Source organism: Hemiscyllium ocellatum, chromosome 20 (assembly GCF_020745735.1).
Source record: "Hemiscyllium ocellatum isolate sHemOce1 chromosome 20, sHemOce1.pat.X.cur, whole genome shotgun sequence".
NCBI lineage: Eukaryota > Metazoa > Chordata > Chondrichthyes > Orectolobiformes > Hemiscylliidae > Hemiscyllium > Hemiscyllium ocellatum.
In genome coordinates this window covers 2,124,310-2,139,772 of record NC_083420.1, presented here as the reverse complement: position 1 = coordinate 2,139,772, position 15,463 = coordinate 2,124,310, and the positions used below count along the sequence as shown (strand labels likewise).

Here is a 15,463-nt window from a genome sequence, read left to right as displayed (position 1 = left end):
AAATGGTCATTGGATAGGCATACCGACGAGAATGGAATAGTGTAGGTTAGATGGATTTCAGATTATTTTCACAGGGTGGCAAAACATCGACAACTGAACAGCCTATACCGAGCTGTAATGTTCTAAGTTTTAAAATTACAATTAAAACATTAACTGAGTCACATCAATTTCAAATTTTAGAACACTAAATTAGATAATATATTACTGCAACATTTAACGTTATTCAAGAGACGAGGTAAATGGATTTCAGTAAGCTGCACACCCAAGTAGTAAATGAAAAGTTCCTGCACAGGCTGTACACAAGCTGTTTGAAAATATCACTTGCACTGAGCCGTGCAAAAATATTTAATAGGACACGAACTTAAACAAATCAGCTACGTACTACAAACAAAGAGAGAGGGGAAATGGAAAGCAAGGTGGCACGATTGCCCAGTGGTGAATAAATTATGCAAGTTTTAAAAAGCAAAATAAAGTGCTTACAAATTCATTATTATTTCACCCTAATATAAATAAATGCAAATTAGGATCAAGACAATGGTCTGTGAAAAGCAATATACAAATGGTTAACGTTTGGTCCTAATTTCATGTATACTCTCAGAAAAATAGCATGCTTCAACTGCTAACTGCACATTTATGACTGGTATCAAAAGACATTGTCTTTCAAGTTTTACTGGAGATTGGTCAAACCAAAGTGCCAAACAAGTTGTATAACTTATTATAATTTTAGTATCTTCCTTACTTTAGGCTCTGAGATTTCATTTCCTTTAGAGTTGGTGTAATCTCCTGCAGCATTTCAACATGTTCCTGACTTCTGAGCTGTCCCATAGCCTGCACTATTGTGAACAGCACAGTTTGGATGTTATCCTGCCAAGACTTGTATTCAGCTAAAAACTGACGCACACTGTCCTCATAGGGAACATCTTCATTGTCTCCTAGAGCTGCTTCTTCATCCTTTTAATAGGTGCCAAAAAAATGAGAAAACATTATTTTCTTTTCACGAGAGTTTCCCCACATTAAATATATTTGCTGCCAGTTCCATTTATTTTTGCAACAGAAAACATTTGACCAAATGATTGCAATGACTGATCACTTCAGAAAACTAGTGTGCTTAGATACTGAGAAAGTCAATGGATACTGTCAATGTACAGAAAGTTATTTTAAAAAGACAGAAAACCAAGACATAGATGGCCAAAGTTAGTTTGCACGCAGTGGGCATCCGAGGTGAAAGCACTTTTAAATCAGGACAAAATGAACTAAATTCTCCTTTCTATATGAGCCAAAAGTCTGGAATGTGGAATTAGCTTTAGTAACACTTAGTCCAGTTCATGGAGAGAAGAACCCATTAACACAAAACTGTCAGTCTTCTTTGCAGATTAGAATGACTGTTGGGGACAATGTGGTCATAGCTGACACCAAGGTATGAACTTACAGAATGACAAATTCTACTTTTCTGTCATGGAAACTCTGATGTATTGAACTATGCGGCAGTTCAGCTGTTAACAGGACATTTGTATCACTGCAATTTTGAACATTTACAACACAGACTCAGCCTACATTTGACCAAGTTAGTTTGACAAGGAAGTTATCTAAATCTTCGGTTCTTCTGCCCAAGTTTCTTCAGAGACATTTTGATTAATATTTTTAAAACTTCTTTGGAACAATCTCACTTTCTACTTGGTTCAGTATGTTCCACAAGCTTAAGTCAAACGCTGACCTAGATCAGGTCATTTCTCTGCATTTAAAACATTCCAAAACTGCCTTTTGGAATTTGCTGGAAACCTAACTGCTTAATCTGGATTTACCTATTCATACACAAGATGTGAGTGAGAATGCAAAGTGTGCACATTTTGGCCACTGTGTGCAAACTAAATCTGAAAACCAGCTGTTATCACTGTCACAATCCCAAAACAGTCTCAGAATTAAAACCTTGATCAAATTAAGTATAAATACAGGTTAAACATCAATAGCAATAATTTAGATCAGAAATTTGCTCTACAGAAAAAACAAAAACTTCAATTACTACTACAAATTCACATGCAATGTTTAAATAATAAAAGATTAACTTTCACTTAGTGCATCTGAGAACACATACAAAAGCTGTCTTGAGGAAACAAATTCAGACCATTTCCAAATGTGATCTTACATGTAATTATGAGTTAAGGTTGAGGTGCTTGGAAGAGAGTTAAAAGTTTAAGTGACCAGTTTAATTTTTGTATATTACCAAACATTAAGGACTGGATGTAATGCATGGAAGAGACTGCAATTGGGCCCACTTAACTGTGAGAGGTCTTGTGTCAGCTTCCACTGAGGAGAGGATGCAGTCAGGCTCATTAATGATCCGCTGATAGGCATATGAGGCCACCACAATGTATTGGTAACTCGGATGGTTAAAAGTAGGGCACACAGGTCTCAGCCTAGTGTGAAAAAGTGGGGCTAGTATAAGAACTATTCTATTTTTAGTTCAGACTCAATGGACTGAAGGGTATGTTCTGTACTGTATAATCTGAGTCTCAGAAGGTAGCCCAGCAAAACCTGTTGGGGGTGGGAACCTCCCCATCAGGGACTCTATAGCCGATTGGGGAACCGGGATTAGGCAGGAGGATGGTCACTGACAGCCATCCTTGCCTTGCCACCTCTGCTGCACCATCACTCAGCTGTGCTTGGGGCCTTTCCACAATTGGCTAACAGCAGTGCTGCCAGCAACCGGCACTCTTATTGGGGGCACTGAGGAGCTGCTGACTGGCTACATTTTGGACACTTGTAGGGAAGGCTTGAAGGTTAAGTGCCTGGTTAGGCACACTGCTTCATTGGGTCTCCCCCAAGCAAGCAGATGTATCTTCTCCATTAATTCTTCAAGAGATGAAAACCTGGTTAGCCTGACTGAACTCTGGTCTAATTTCATGTGCATGTTCTGTGTCTCACTTGGGCAAACAGATGTTTACTCATTTACATATGCAGAAACCTCAATTCGTTTGTGAGTAGATCAACATCCCTCCTGGAAAGGTGGATGGTTTAGTCACTTGAAATAGAGGCTCATGACCAACTGTAACCAATCAGCTCCAGGAAACACTCTACAGAGTGAACGGCAAGATTTATCAAGTGATTCACATCACCATCTTGCTAAACTGTCAAAGTTATGGAACACAGTAGCCCCCTGTACACATGGATAGGAGCGATCCCATTCATTTAAATGGGAAACATGTTTTCCTGGCAGCCTCCTGATCCCTGGTTCTGAAAGGTTCCCTATATGTTTGGACCACAGTAAACCACGGATGAGTGAAACTGTGGTATCTGGACCTGCAGATAACGGAGGGCGGGGGTCGCCTTGTGGCATCAAACTGTCAAATTACACAGCAAGGTGATTTAGCCAACCATTCTGGCTGTTCCAGAATTTTTCCATATGAACTTCCCCAACACTTGCTACAGGTTGATCCTCCACTTCTAAAGGAAGCTTGAAACCAACATTCCAAACAATAGTATTGTCAACATCTACAGTACTCAACTTGGAAGAGGTTGCTCCAACCATATACTACTTTCTCACACCTTTCATTGTATATTTTGTTTTCCATTAACTTACAGAATCAATAGACGACCTCTGAACATTTGTGAATAGAAAGCAAAATTCTTTCTAAAATAAAATTAAGAATGTATGGAAAATGTAAACATAGACTGTCTGGGAAACCTGACAGTTTAAATGGATTTGGAGACTACAAGTAAAATAGTCAGTAGACCACAAAAGCAGAAATAAAGTCTGAAAGCCATATCAGCCAATCCCCCCAAAAAACTAATGAAGGCATTACCTTTGCCATTGCTTTAAGTAGGTGTTTAACATCTGCCAAAAGTTTGTTATGGCCAGTAAGCACAGTTTTAATATTATCCACCAGCGTCTGTATTGTTTCACAAACTGCTTCAATCTGTTGCTCCTTCTCGGACTGCACTGCTCTCTGAGTTGACATATCTTGAGTCAGTTGTTTGTGAGCAGAGGAAAGCCATTCAGAACTTCCTATGGGATGTTCAAGACTGGTAGCCTGAAATAAATAGTAAACATCACACTTGATTGAAACTGCTTTGGGTATTTGATTGCGATAATGAGAATCTCATTTCTATGTGTGCGCGAGGCTACCTTTCCAGAATCAGCTGCTGGATTAGTGCAACAAAATTTTAAACTCAGTCCCCAGATCATCAGTCTGTCAGTCATGCCTGACAGCATTGGTAGATTACACGATGTTGCTTCAATCCTACCTCCAAAAAAATTCCTATCTGCTTGTTTCATTAAGTAGAGATAAATAAAGAGATGGACTCGTTGGGCTAAATGGATATGCAACAGAGAAACAAAGAAACATGAAACTTATATCTGACTTCGTTCGTAAATTTGTATCTATTGGCAACATTAATGCTCCCAGGAACAGATCACTGGCTGTCAAATATCAACTCTCAATGTCTAGATCAGATCAGTTGGAATGTTGCTGGGCAAGGTGTGGAAGGCATTATTCTCATATCACTATTATGCCAATGTAAATCCTAAATCGCATTATTGGTAAGAATGAGAGATTTGGAATATAGGCAGGTGAATTAGCATAGATTTAAAAGATTTGTCGCTCAAGTTCAGGTTTATTTCCAGACGTTTCGTTAGCTTACTAGGTAACATCTTCAGTGGGCCTCAGGCAAGGCAATGCTGAAAATTCCTGCGTTCTATTTGTGTGTTTGGGTTTCTTTGGGTTGGTGAGGTCATTTCCTGTGGTGAAGTCACTTCCTGTTCCTTTTCTCAGGGGGTGGTAGATGGGGGTCACTATCCCCTACATCAAAGACATCTCAGAAATGACTGCCTGACTACTCAGACCCCTTGGCATCAAGGCAGCCCACAAACCCACCAACACACTAAAACAGCAGCTAATGAACTTGAAAGATCCTATACAGACAACAAGCAAAACTAATGTCATTTACAAAATACCATGCAAGGACTGTAACAAACACTACATTGGACAAACAGGCAGAAAACTAGCCACCCAGGATACATGAACACCAACTAGCCACAAAAAGACATGACCCTCTCTCACTAGTATCCTCACATACAGATGAGGAAGGACACCACTTCGACTGGGACAACACATCCATCCTATGACCAGCCAAACAAAGACATGCATGAGAATTCCTAGAAGAATGGCATTCCAACCAGAACGTTATCAACAAGCACGTCAGGTTAGACCTCATCTACAACCCCCTGAGAAAAGGAACAGAAAGTAACTTTACCACAGGAAATTACATCACCAACCCAAAGAAACGCAAACATATAAATAGAAAGCAGGAATCATCAGCAATGCTTCACCTGAGGCCCACTGAAGATGTTACCTAGTAGGGTGACAAAATGTCTGGAAATGAACTTTCCAGCTCAGCCAGCAAACCTACATCCAATAGATTTAAAACTCAGGTTCAATCCACAAGTTAGATAGTTATAAATTAGTGTAGCCCAAAGGCAAAAAGATTTGTGCAACTCCCTTCCAGATGACAAGATGAATAAATACCAAGCTGTGCTAACTCCAAAGTTTAGATTAAGTCAAGTATCCTTTCTCTCTTTCCCATTAATAGTATTAGAATCTGTTGAGACAGGGAACAAGTCGTGGAACAGATTGCCAACTAACCCACTTCCTGCTTTCAGGATACAGGCAAAAAAGCTGCAATTCAGACAGGCAGATGATGAAAAGTGGGGCAGCATGGTGGCTCAGTGGTTAGCATTGCAGTCTCATAGCACCAGGGACCTCAGGTTCAATTCCAACCTCAGGCGACTGTCTGTGTGGAGTTTGCACATTCTCCCCGTGTGTGCATGGGTTTTCTCCAGTGCTCCAGTTTCCTCCCACAGTCCAAAGATGTGCAGGTCAGGTGGATTGTTGATGCTAAATTGCCCATAATGTTAGGTGCATTAGTCAGAGAGAAATGGGTTTTGGTGGATTACTCTTCGAAGGGTCAGTGTGGACTGGTTGGGCCGAAGTGCCCGTTTCCACACTGTAGGGAACTTAATCTAATGCAAAGCATCTGTGCTTGTGCTGTTCTTATTTGCAATATACAGAATGATTTAGACTTTGGAATCCAAAACACAATTCATAAACAAAAACCAAAAGAACTGTGTATGTTGTAAAATCAGGAACAAAAACAGAAATTGCTGAAAAAGCTCAGCAGGTCTGGCAGCATCTGTGAAGAGAAATCAGAGTTAACGCCTTGGGTCCAGTGCCCTTCCTCAGAACTGATAGTAGCTAGGAAAGTGTTGGTTTATATGCAGAAGGTAGGTTGGGGTGGTAAGGAGTAAATGATAGGTAGGGATAGAGCTCAAAGACAAAGAACAGTTGGACAGACAAAGGAGTGGATAATGATCTGACTAGGAGGGTGAATAGATGTTAAATGGAGATTGTTAGTGGCTGCCAATGGGTAATGTATAATGGCAGACAATGATCACAAGGGGTAGAGGGCTAGCATCATGGAGGAGGCTGGGCTGTAAAGTTACTGAACTATATATTGAGTCTGGAGGGCTGCAGGGCCCCCAAGCAGAAAATAAGGTGCTGTTCACCCAGATTGTGCTAAACCTCACTGGAACAATGCAGCAAGCTTGAGACAGAGATGTTGACCAGGGAACAGGGTGGCAGGGAACTGGAAGCTTGGTCTTTTTTGTGGGAAGAACGTAGATGTTCTGTAAAGCAGTCACCCACTTAGTCTCCTCAGCGTAGAGGAGACCACATTGTGAGCAGCAAATACAGTAGACAAGATTGCATGAAGGTGCTGTTTCACCTAGAAGGGGTGTTTGGGCCCTTGGATATGAGGTGGGAGGAGGTAAATGGGCAGGTGTTACACTTTTGGTGATTGTCAAGGAAGGTACCGTGGGGCTGTGGGGGGTTGTTGGGAGTGAAGGAAGAGTGGCCCAGAGGGAATACTCCCTGTGGAAGGTGGACAAGGGAGGGGAGGGGAATGTGTGTCTGATTGTGGCTTCTCGCTGGAGATGGCTGAAATGGTGGTTAATGATCTTTTGAATGCGGATGCTGTTGGGATGGTAGGTAAGGACCAGGGAACCCTATCACTGCTGTGGGAGGGGGTGAAGGCAGAAGCGTGGGAATTGAATCAGACCCAGTCAAGGTCCCTGTCATCAACAGTGCTGGAAAATCCTCGGTTGAGGAAGGAGGTAGACATTTCGGAGGCCCCCTTGTCAAAGTTGACATCATCATTAGAAAATATACAACAGAGACAGTGGGACTGGGAAAATGGAATGGAGTCTTTACAGGATACAGGACGTGAGGATGTATATTCTAGGTGACTGTGGGAGTTGGTGGGTTTGTAGCGGACATTAGTAACCAGTCTATCCCCAGAAATAGAACACTATTTCTAAATTAGCAGACAACTTCTGATTCAGGGTACAACCACTGTGAGGTGCTATGACTGAAATGCTCTGCACTGGGACAGCTAAGAGTGGAATTGTACATGGAATCCAGCAATGCAGCACCATGAGAAGTGTGGAAGAGAATGCTGCAGTTGTCCAAGGGCTTTGCAGAGGCCAAGGAGGGACAAGAGGAGGCAAAGTGAGAGTGACAGTCAGTGTTGACAAAACCTCTCTTGTCACTGCATGACATTGGCACAAAAATCTTGAGTCTGCATTCCTTCTCGCAGAACGCTTTAGGGAATATTTCCAGGACACCTGCACCAATCAACCCTACTTCCACTTGGCCCAACATTTCAACTCCCCCTCACACTCTGCTGAGGACAGGTCCTGGGCCTCCTCCACCGTCGCTCCCTCACCACCAGACGCCTGGAGGAAGAACGCCTCATCTTCCGCCTCGGAACACTTCAACCTCAGGGCATCAATGTGGACTTCACCAGTTTCCTCATTCTTCTCTCTCTCCACCCTCCCCCCCCCACCTTTGCTCAGTTCTAACCTTCCAGCTCAGCACTGTCCTCGTTTCCTGTCCTACCTGCCAATCTTCCTTCCCACCTATCCGCTCCACCTTCATCCCCACTTCCATCCACCTATTGTACTCTTGGCTACCTTCCCCCCAGCCCCAGCCCCAGCCCCCTCCCCCTCCCCCTCCCATTTATCTCTCCACCCCGGAGGCTCCCTGCTTTCATTCCTGATGAAGGGCTTTTGCCCGAAACGTCGATTTTCCTGCTCCTCGGATGCTGCCTGACCTGCTGTGCTCTTCCAGCACCACTCTAATCTAGACTCTGATCCAGAGTATCTGCAGTCCTCATTTTTGCTTTGGTCACAAAGCAGCCACACAAATTCTCAATCGTGCTAATAAGCAGTAAGTAGAGGTGAGGTAAGAGAAAACAAAGGATCATCTGGTTACGCTTCATGTGCTGTTCAAGATATGGTAACAATTAGTTGAAAAATGGCAGATCAGGAACTCTTGCTCTCTGTCAAATATTGGTGGGTAGCGGAATGGAAAAGTCATTCCGATCGTTGGGAAACAGAGGGAAGTCAAAAAATAAAGCAAAGAGATGTATCATGTCAAATAACTCAAGTTACAACAAATTCTTTAAAATAATTTTATGATAAGCTGTGACATTTGAGAGCTGCATGATTAAATATTTCATATTAACAGCATAAATCATCATCTGAATTCTAATGTATGTGCCTCAAAAGCATCTAAGATTGTCAAGACTCATGAATATAACCAACCAGCAGCTTCAGAAAGTTTCCAGGCGAGTGGCTTTCCTTAACGGGGCTCTGTACATGACCACCTTTCAACAAGCTTTATTCAGTAAAGTTGACCATTTGCCAAGATGCACAGTTATATACTACAGGGTTACTGGAACAAAAAATTATTTTCAACTCACCAAGCGCTTAAGCAGGCGGAGTTCAAGATCAGAGACTGAACTGCTAAATTGTGATGCAAACGAACACATCTGTTGGCACCGTTTAATTAAGTCAAATAACGCTGCATCCAAACTCAAGGCTTCTGGGGTCCTGGTTCGCAAACTTTCAAAGTGAAGTATTGTGCTACAGAGGAAAGTTACCTGAAGAAATGGAAAACATTGTTAACAATGCTGAAGAAAAAATCCTTGATTCTTTTAAGCATTAACTTCTTTTAAACAAAAGTTCACTTTTGGGAAGCTACATCACAGGCTCGGGTTGTTAAATGGCAAGTAACATTCAAGCCACACAAGTGCTGGATATTGGCAGAGAGAGCACATTTAACCATCTTCCACTGAAGTCCTCTCGGAGGTTACAACTGACCAGAAATTGAACTTTACCAGCCACATAAATACTGTGGCTACAAAAACAGGTCAGGGGCTAGGAATCCTACCGTGAGTAACTTACCTCCCGACTCCCTAAAGCCCATCCAGCAAGGCACAAGACAGGAATGTGATGCAGTCTGGATGGGTGCAGTTCCAACACTGAATGAGCACACTTAATTAGCACCCCATTTAACACCTTCACCATTGATTCACTCTGCCACACAGTGACAGCTGTGTGTAGTAACTACCAGATGCTATGCAGCAACTCATCAGGACTCCCTCAACAGCACCTTCCAAACTATTAAATTCTACCACCTAAAAGGACAAAGATAGCACATGCACAAGACGCTCCGCTTCCAGCCAAAGCCATCTGGAATTGGAACTATATCTCTGTTCAATCAGTGTCATTAGGTCAACATCCTGGAATTATGTCCCAAAAGAGCTCTGTGGGTGCACTTACACTGCCTGGACCGCAGTGACCCAAGGTGCTGCTTCACCAGCACCTTTTTGAGAACAATTAGGGATGGATAATAAATCGCTCAAACAAATATTAGCTTTGAATTTTTCTGAAGATCTGTCAAGAGACACATGGAGCTGAAAGTGGGGAAAGAAAACAACATCTGAGAAACATGGCTCCTTATAGTATAGGGAACATCTAAGCAGCATTGCTGATGGAAATCACTCAACATCAGTGAAAATGTGGTTTTAGCTTTCATAAAGAACAATGCTACACATACTTGGTTTGCTCGTTGACTTTCCTTCATGACCATATTCCTCCTTTCAGTGATAGTGGCCTCAAAATCTTGTAGAATAGGAGCCAAAGCAGGATTCGCTCCTCCAGCCCATTTCAAACGCTGCTCAATACTAGCTTCTAAAGTTGCCAGCTTTTCCTGTGGGATTCAAAATTTGTTAAATAAAATGATTAGGTGATAAACTTTAAGTTTTTTTTATATGAACACATTTCTAGGCACCAAAAAAAAGACATAAATGGCAAATATTTCATCATTAAAGTTTAAAGTAAAAGAACACAAATGTATTTAAATTTCTATAATTGAGGCAACAGCGCAATTCTCTAGTCCTGGATAACATCATCTGGCCTGGCAAGCTTTGACCCATGGCCATTCACTTGAGAAATTCTATCTTGAAGTGACAAAATCCCCATGTCATTGTAAAAGATGTCTTTTGCATTCCAATGACATCAGCTTTGTAATCCACTGTGATTTTGGGTGTGTCAAATTCATGGCATTTATAAAGACCAGATTTTCAACAATGTGCTTGAGTTATGTATTCTAAATTGTAAATAGATTTGCAATTATGTCAATCTGTGTGTAACAAAAGTTCAACAATGGCCAACAATGCTGAAGGCTCACTATTGGCCTGCACATACAAGTTAATATCTCCAGCCACCCCAGATAGACCATCAAAATACGGGGATAATAGTTACTTTACCCAGTTGTTAGCTTTGACCGACAGCACCAGTCACACTAGAGAAAGGTCTCCTGCCCATGTCGCACAAAGCTAGTCATTTACCTGTACGGTAGCAACAGAAACCTCCAGCTGACTAAGTGCATGCAGTTTCTTTTTCATATTGGATAGAATGCCTGAGCGAGGTGGAGGTGTAACAGTGGAAATAGGCTGGGTTCTATTGATAAGAATATCTTCATGCTGCCACTGTTAGGAGTGAATGGAATATAGTCAACACAGATCAATTACACACAATATGAATTCAAAATACATACAGAGAACATTGCTGTTAACGAGTCTGCATTTTTAAGCAAGACGTTCAATTGTATGGAAAAATTTCTAATGCTGAGTACTTAACAGTGATCTTACAATAAAGATAATGGTAAGGAAGACAGCAAGAAGAGTGAAGTTTTTAAAAATTATTTTTAAATGCATAAATATCAAATAAGTTCAATCTTAAAAAGAAACTGTAGCTCCAATCTCGACACCTCTCAAAAGAATCTACCTCACTGCTTGCCCACTACAATGATTTATAGGGAACTGCCCATACACATTGGATCAAATTTCAAGTTAGTTTGAAGAATAAATTGAGAGCTGCCTAACATCAGAAATGGGAATGTGAATCTTTTACAGTGAAGTTTCAGAGGGTCAGGTTGTTCTGTTGCAGTAGAAGAATACTCTTCATATCTGGTGTCTGTGGAGTCTGCTAAATGGAGAGGGAGATGGAGAGGAGACAGTTCAAACAAAGGGTATTCCATACACTTTGCTTTGCCTTTAAACAGAATGAGAGTAAAAACATAAAGCAAGAGCTTACCTGAAACATTGCAATCTGTATCTGCACCCTCTGAAAACTGGTCTTACATGATGCAATGTTAGTCTCTAACCTGCGAACCAGGTCGTGCTTTTTCCAGGCAGTGTCATATGAGCTGGCCAGAACAGTGGCTCTGTTCATAACTAATTGCGAAAATCTGCCAACCTGAATATTGTGTTCCACTGCTTTCTTACAAAGGTCATCCACAGAGACCTTACTTTCAGCACCAAAGTCTTTGGCTTCTACCTGTGCAATAATGTCCACACCAAGAGCACTGATGTAACTGCAAAGAGTTAAGCCAAGGGCTTGGGTTGGCAGGCCGATCAAAAGCTGTCTTACAAAGTCTGCTGTAAAAGCTTTTATTGGCTTGGCCATTTGATCTTCACTGAAGCAGGAACTTCTGTACATGGATTTTACATTAACCATTGGTACAGGACCATTCAACGAACTGGGATCATCGAGAGGAATAGCCCCTGGAGAATAAAATACAGTGTGCACATTACAAATGAGAATTCATAGCGACTCAAAATAAACACACTTGTTAAACATTTTAGGTGCCACACGCGAGGCTGCTAAATAAGACAGAGCCCACGGCGCTAGGGGATGGATAGGGGATTGGCTGACCAACAGAAATCAGGGTAGAGCGAGAGAGAGCGCGCGCGCGAGAGAGAGAGAGGTCCTTTTCCGGATTTAGGGGTCTATGTTGGGACAATTTACAGTACACATCAATTGGAAGAAGGAACTGAGGCTGTTGTTGCTATGTTTGCAGATGATACAGAGACAGGTGGAGGAACAGGTTGTGTTGAGGAAGTGGGGAGGCTGCAGAGGACTTTGGACAGGCCAGGAGAGTGGACAAAGAAGTGGCAGAAAGCATTTACTGTGGGAAAGTGTGAGGGTCTGCACTTTGGTAGGAAGAATAGTGGTACAAACTATTTTCTCAATGGGGAAAAGGTTTCAGAATCTGAAGCACCAAGGGACTTAAGAAAATCCTGAAATAGGATTCTCGAGGTTAACTTGCCCATTCAGTTAGGAAGGCAAATGCAATGTTAGCATTCATTTCAGGAAGATTAGAATACAAGACTCTTGTCAGTCTGCATTTGTAATATTGAGCTGAAACTGTGTTGCTGGAAAAGCGCAGCAGGTCAGGCAGCATCCAAGGAACAGAAAATTCGATGTTTCGGGCATGAGCCCTTCACGTCGAATCTCCTGTTTCTTGGATGCTGCCTGACCTGCTGCGCTTTTCCAGCAACACATTTTCAGCTCTGATCTCCAGCATCTGCAGACCTCACTTTCTCCTCCATTTGGAATATTGAGAGCAGTTTTGGCAATCCCAGGTATGAAGAGCTTGTTATAGGAGGTACAGGTGACAACTCTGGGTCTGTACTCAATGGAGTTGTGAAGGATGAGGGGGATCCATTCTAACTTAGAGAATACTGAGTGGAGATGATGTTTCCACGAGTAGGACCAGAGAGTACAACCTCAGAGGGAAAGGACAACCCTTCAGAACTGAAATTCAGCATGCCCATAAGGACCCTCACCAACTTCTACAGATGTACCATCGGAAGCATATTGTCCAGATGCAGAATGGTATGGTATGGTATGGTATGGTAACTGCTCTGCTCAGGGCCATAAGGAAGTACAGAAGGTTTTGCACACAACCCCCATCATCATGGAAGCCAACCCTCTGTCTACAGCCTCCATTTACACTTCTTGTTGCCCAAGAAAGACTCCTCCCACTCTGGTAATGCTCTCTTTCAACATCTTCCATCAGGCAGGAGATACAGAAGCATGAACACATACCAACATTTCAAGAACAGCTTTGTCCCTACCATCATTAGACTGATGAATGGACTCTGACTTCAAATAACGTTAACCTTGTTTTGTATAACTATGTTGTACAACAGAACCCAACTTTAATACACGTCTGCATGAACTGTGGAGACAGCTGCTTGTGTTCAGACTTCAAAAGTGGACATCATCCTTATACATGTGTTAAAGTATCCTTTCACAACAGCAATAACAAACTTCTATATAATATGAATTATTTTAAAACAAACTTTCAAGTATTACCTGATAACGTATGAGCAAAAGTACCACAAAGTCGGAAGAATTCTTTTATAGTTTGTAGCCGTTTCAGGAAGAAGATCTCTTCCAACACCAGTCTGTGATTGTCATCATCAAAGAAATTGACCTGGGTACTGCGGGCCTCTCTGATAATGTCAATCTTCCGCCATGCCAATGGTACCTCCATCTTGTTCAACTACAGGGATAATTATTACACAATTGAAAATGAGAGATCAACACAAATAAAAACCAAAAGAACTGCAGATGTTGTAAATCAGAAACAAAAATAGTAATTGCTGGAAAAGCTCAGCAGGTCTAACAGCATCTGGAAAGAGAAATCAGAGTTGACACCTTGGGTCCAGTGACCCTTCCTCAGAAGGGTCTGTTCTGAGGAAAGGTTACTGGACCAGAAACGTTAACTCAGATTTCTCTTTACAGACACTGTTAGACCTGCTGAGCTTTTCCAGCAATTACTATTTTTGTTACAGATCAATATGTGTTGCTAAATTTATATTATTGCTTTAATAACCTGCATTGTACATGAAGGAAATAATAGTGTTTTAAATACTGTAATCAGGAACAAGGTGGTCTACAATAATACCATATCATAACTTGATAAATGCTTTCACAAAATCGGATAACACAGAGTACACACAGTTGAAGGTACAAGAAAAAAGTTTCAATTCAACTACATCTTCAGTGTGTGAAAACTAAGCCACATCTACACAATATAAGCACAACAATTTGGGGATTTGTAATATACACAAACATATTACCTTCTCAATTAATAAACCAAATGCAATTTCCACTTGAGCAAACATCCCATCAAAAGCTACAAGTAACATTTGCCCAGCTGACATTTTAGGTGTCTGTTCCACTGAAACATCCACGCTTCTTGGCTGAATCAATTCAGTATACTGGGCACGCAGCATCCTATAGGGACAAACATAGCAAATATAAAGGCTCTGCTCTAAATACTTTTGACTGCAGGCATTAAAGTTATGAACTTGGCTCAAAATTGCATCTTGTGTCAAAGGAGCTAACTTATATCCAACTCTCATGATATTAAATAAAATCTCTGATAACTTTTCAATAGAAAGGCAGAAGGTATCAGCCTTCAGGAACATGATTTTCTGTGTAATTTTGGACTAGAAGGTGCAATTATTAAAAAAAAATCTGAAAATGTGGTGCCCTCTACAGTGACCTTTGAGCACAGCAAGTATGCATTGAATTTGACTGAAGTATCCTCTCAACAGGCAATAGGATAGATGCCAACCCAAACCTCACTTATGTTTCCAAAGTTAACTCTGTTGTGAAGAGGAGTCAACCGAACCAAAACGGTAACTTTGCTCCGCTCTCCATGGAGGCTACTAGATCTGCTGAGTTTCTCCAGCACTTTGCTTTTAATTTTCAGCATCTGTACTACTGAGGCACCTCAATTTATATGCAGGGATAATTCAGCTTCTCATGCCAACAGAAAACTGTAGCTGCAATACGTATCTGAAACCTCATGCCCACCACATGCATTACCACAAGACAAATCCCCCACCAGCTGTGGCAATTCAATACCATTCCATGTATTCTCCAAGTTTTTACTACAGTTCAAGAAATTATTTAATCTCTAGCAATATCAAATTAACCTGTATAAAGCACTCCCAATGTCACTGCTACTATAACTACATGTAATTATGTGGCATAGTTGCCTCAAGACCTCTCGTAGTAGAATAAGCAGCAAAATAATTAGCATAAAGGACCATGTATTAGCTGCTTGTTCTTTAGCTCAAAGTATAACAGAACCAGGCTACTGGCGAAGAAAATAAATAACAGTAGCGTGATATACTGTTAAACATAGCTCACATTTTCTTCTGTTAAAAGTAAAGCATCAGCATCATAAGGAATGCATTAAGC

At 41.4% G+C, this 15,463-nt stretch overlaps 1 protein-coding gene across 3 annotated transcripts in view; it reads right to left on the bottom strand.

Annotated features, from left to right (window-relative positions):
- Nucleotides 1-15,463, bottom strand: part of smg1 (SMG1 nonsense mediated mRNA decay associated PI3K related kinase) — a 169,194-nt gene that overhangs the window by 18,088 nt on the left and 135,643 nt on the right. For all 3 annotated transcript variants that reach the window (XM_060840420.1, XM_060840421.1, XM_060840422.1), the window contains exons 52-59: nucleotides 14,332-14,488; nucleotides 13,562-13,751; nucleotides 11,495-11,964; nucleotides 10,747-10,887; nucleotides 9,954-10,106; nucleotides 8,815-8,994; nucleotides 3,801-4,028; nucleotides 740-951 (exon numbers count right to left, since the gene is read on the bottom strand). In XM_060840420.1, coding sequence (XP_060696403.1) covers nucleotides 740-951; nucleotides 3,801-4,028; nucleotides 8,815-8,994; nucleotides 9,954-10,106; nucleotides 10,747-10,887; nucleotides 11,495-11,964; nucleotides 13,562-13,751; nucleotides 14,332-14,488 — 1,731 coding nt within the window. The remainder of the gene's footprint in view (nucleotides 1-739; nucleotides 952-3,800; nucleotides 4,029-8,814; nucleotides 8,995-9,953; nucleotides 10,107-10,746; nucleotides 10,888-11,494; nucleotides 11,965-13,561; nucleotides 13,752-14,331; nucleotides 14,489-15,463) is intronic.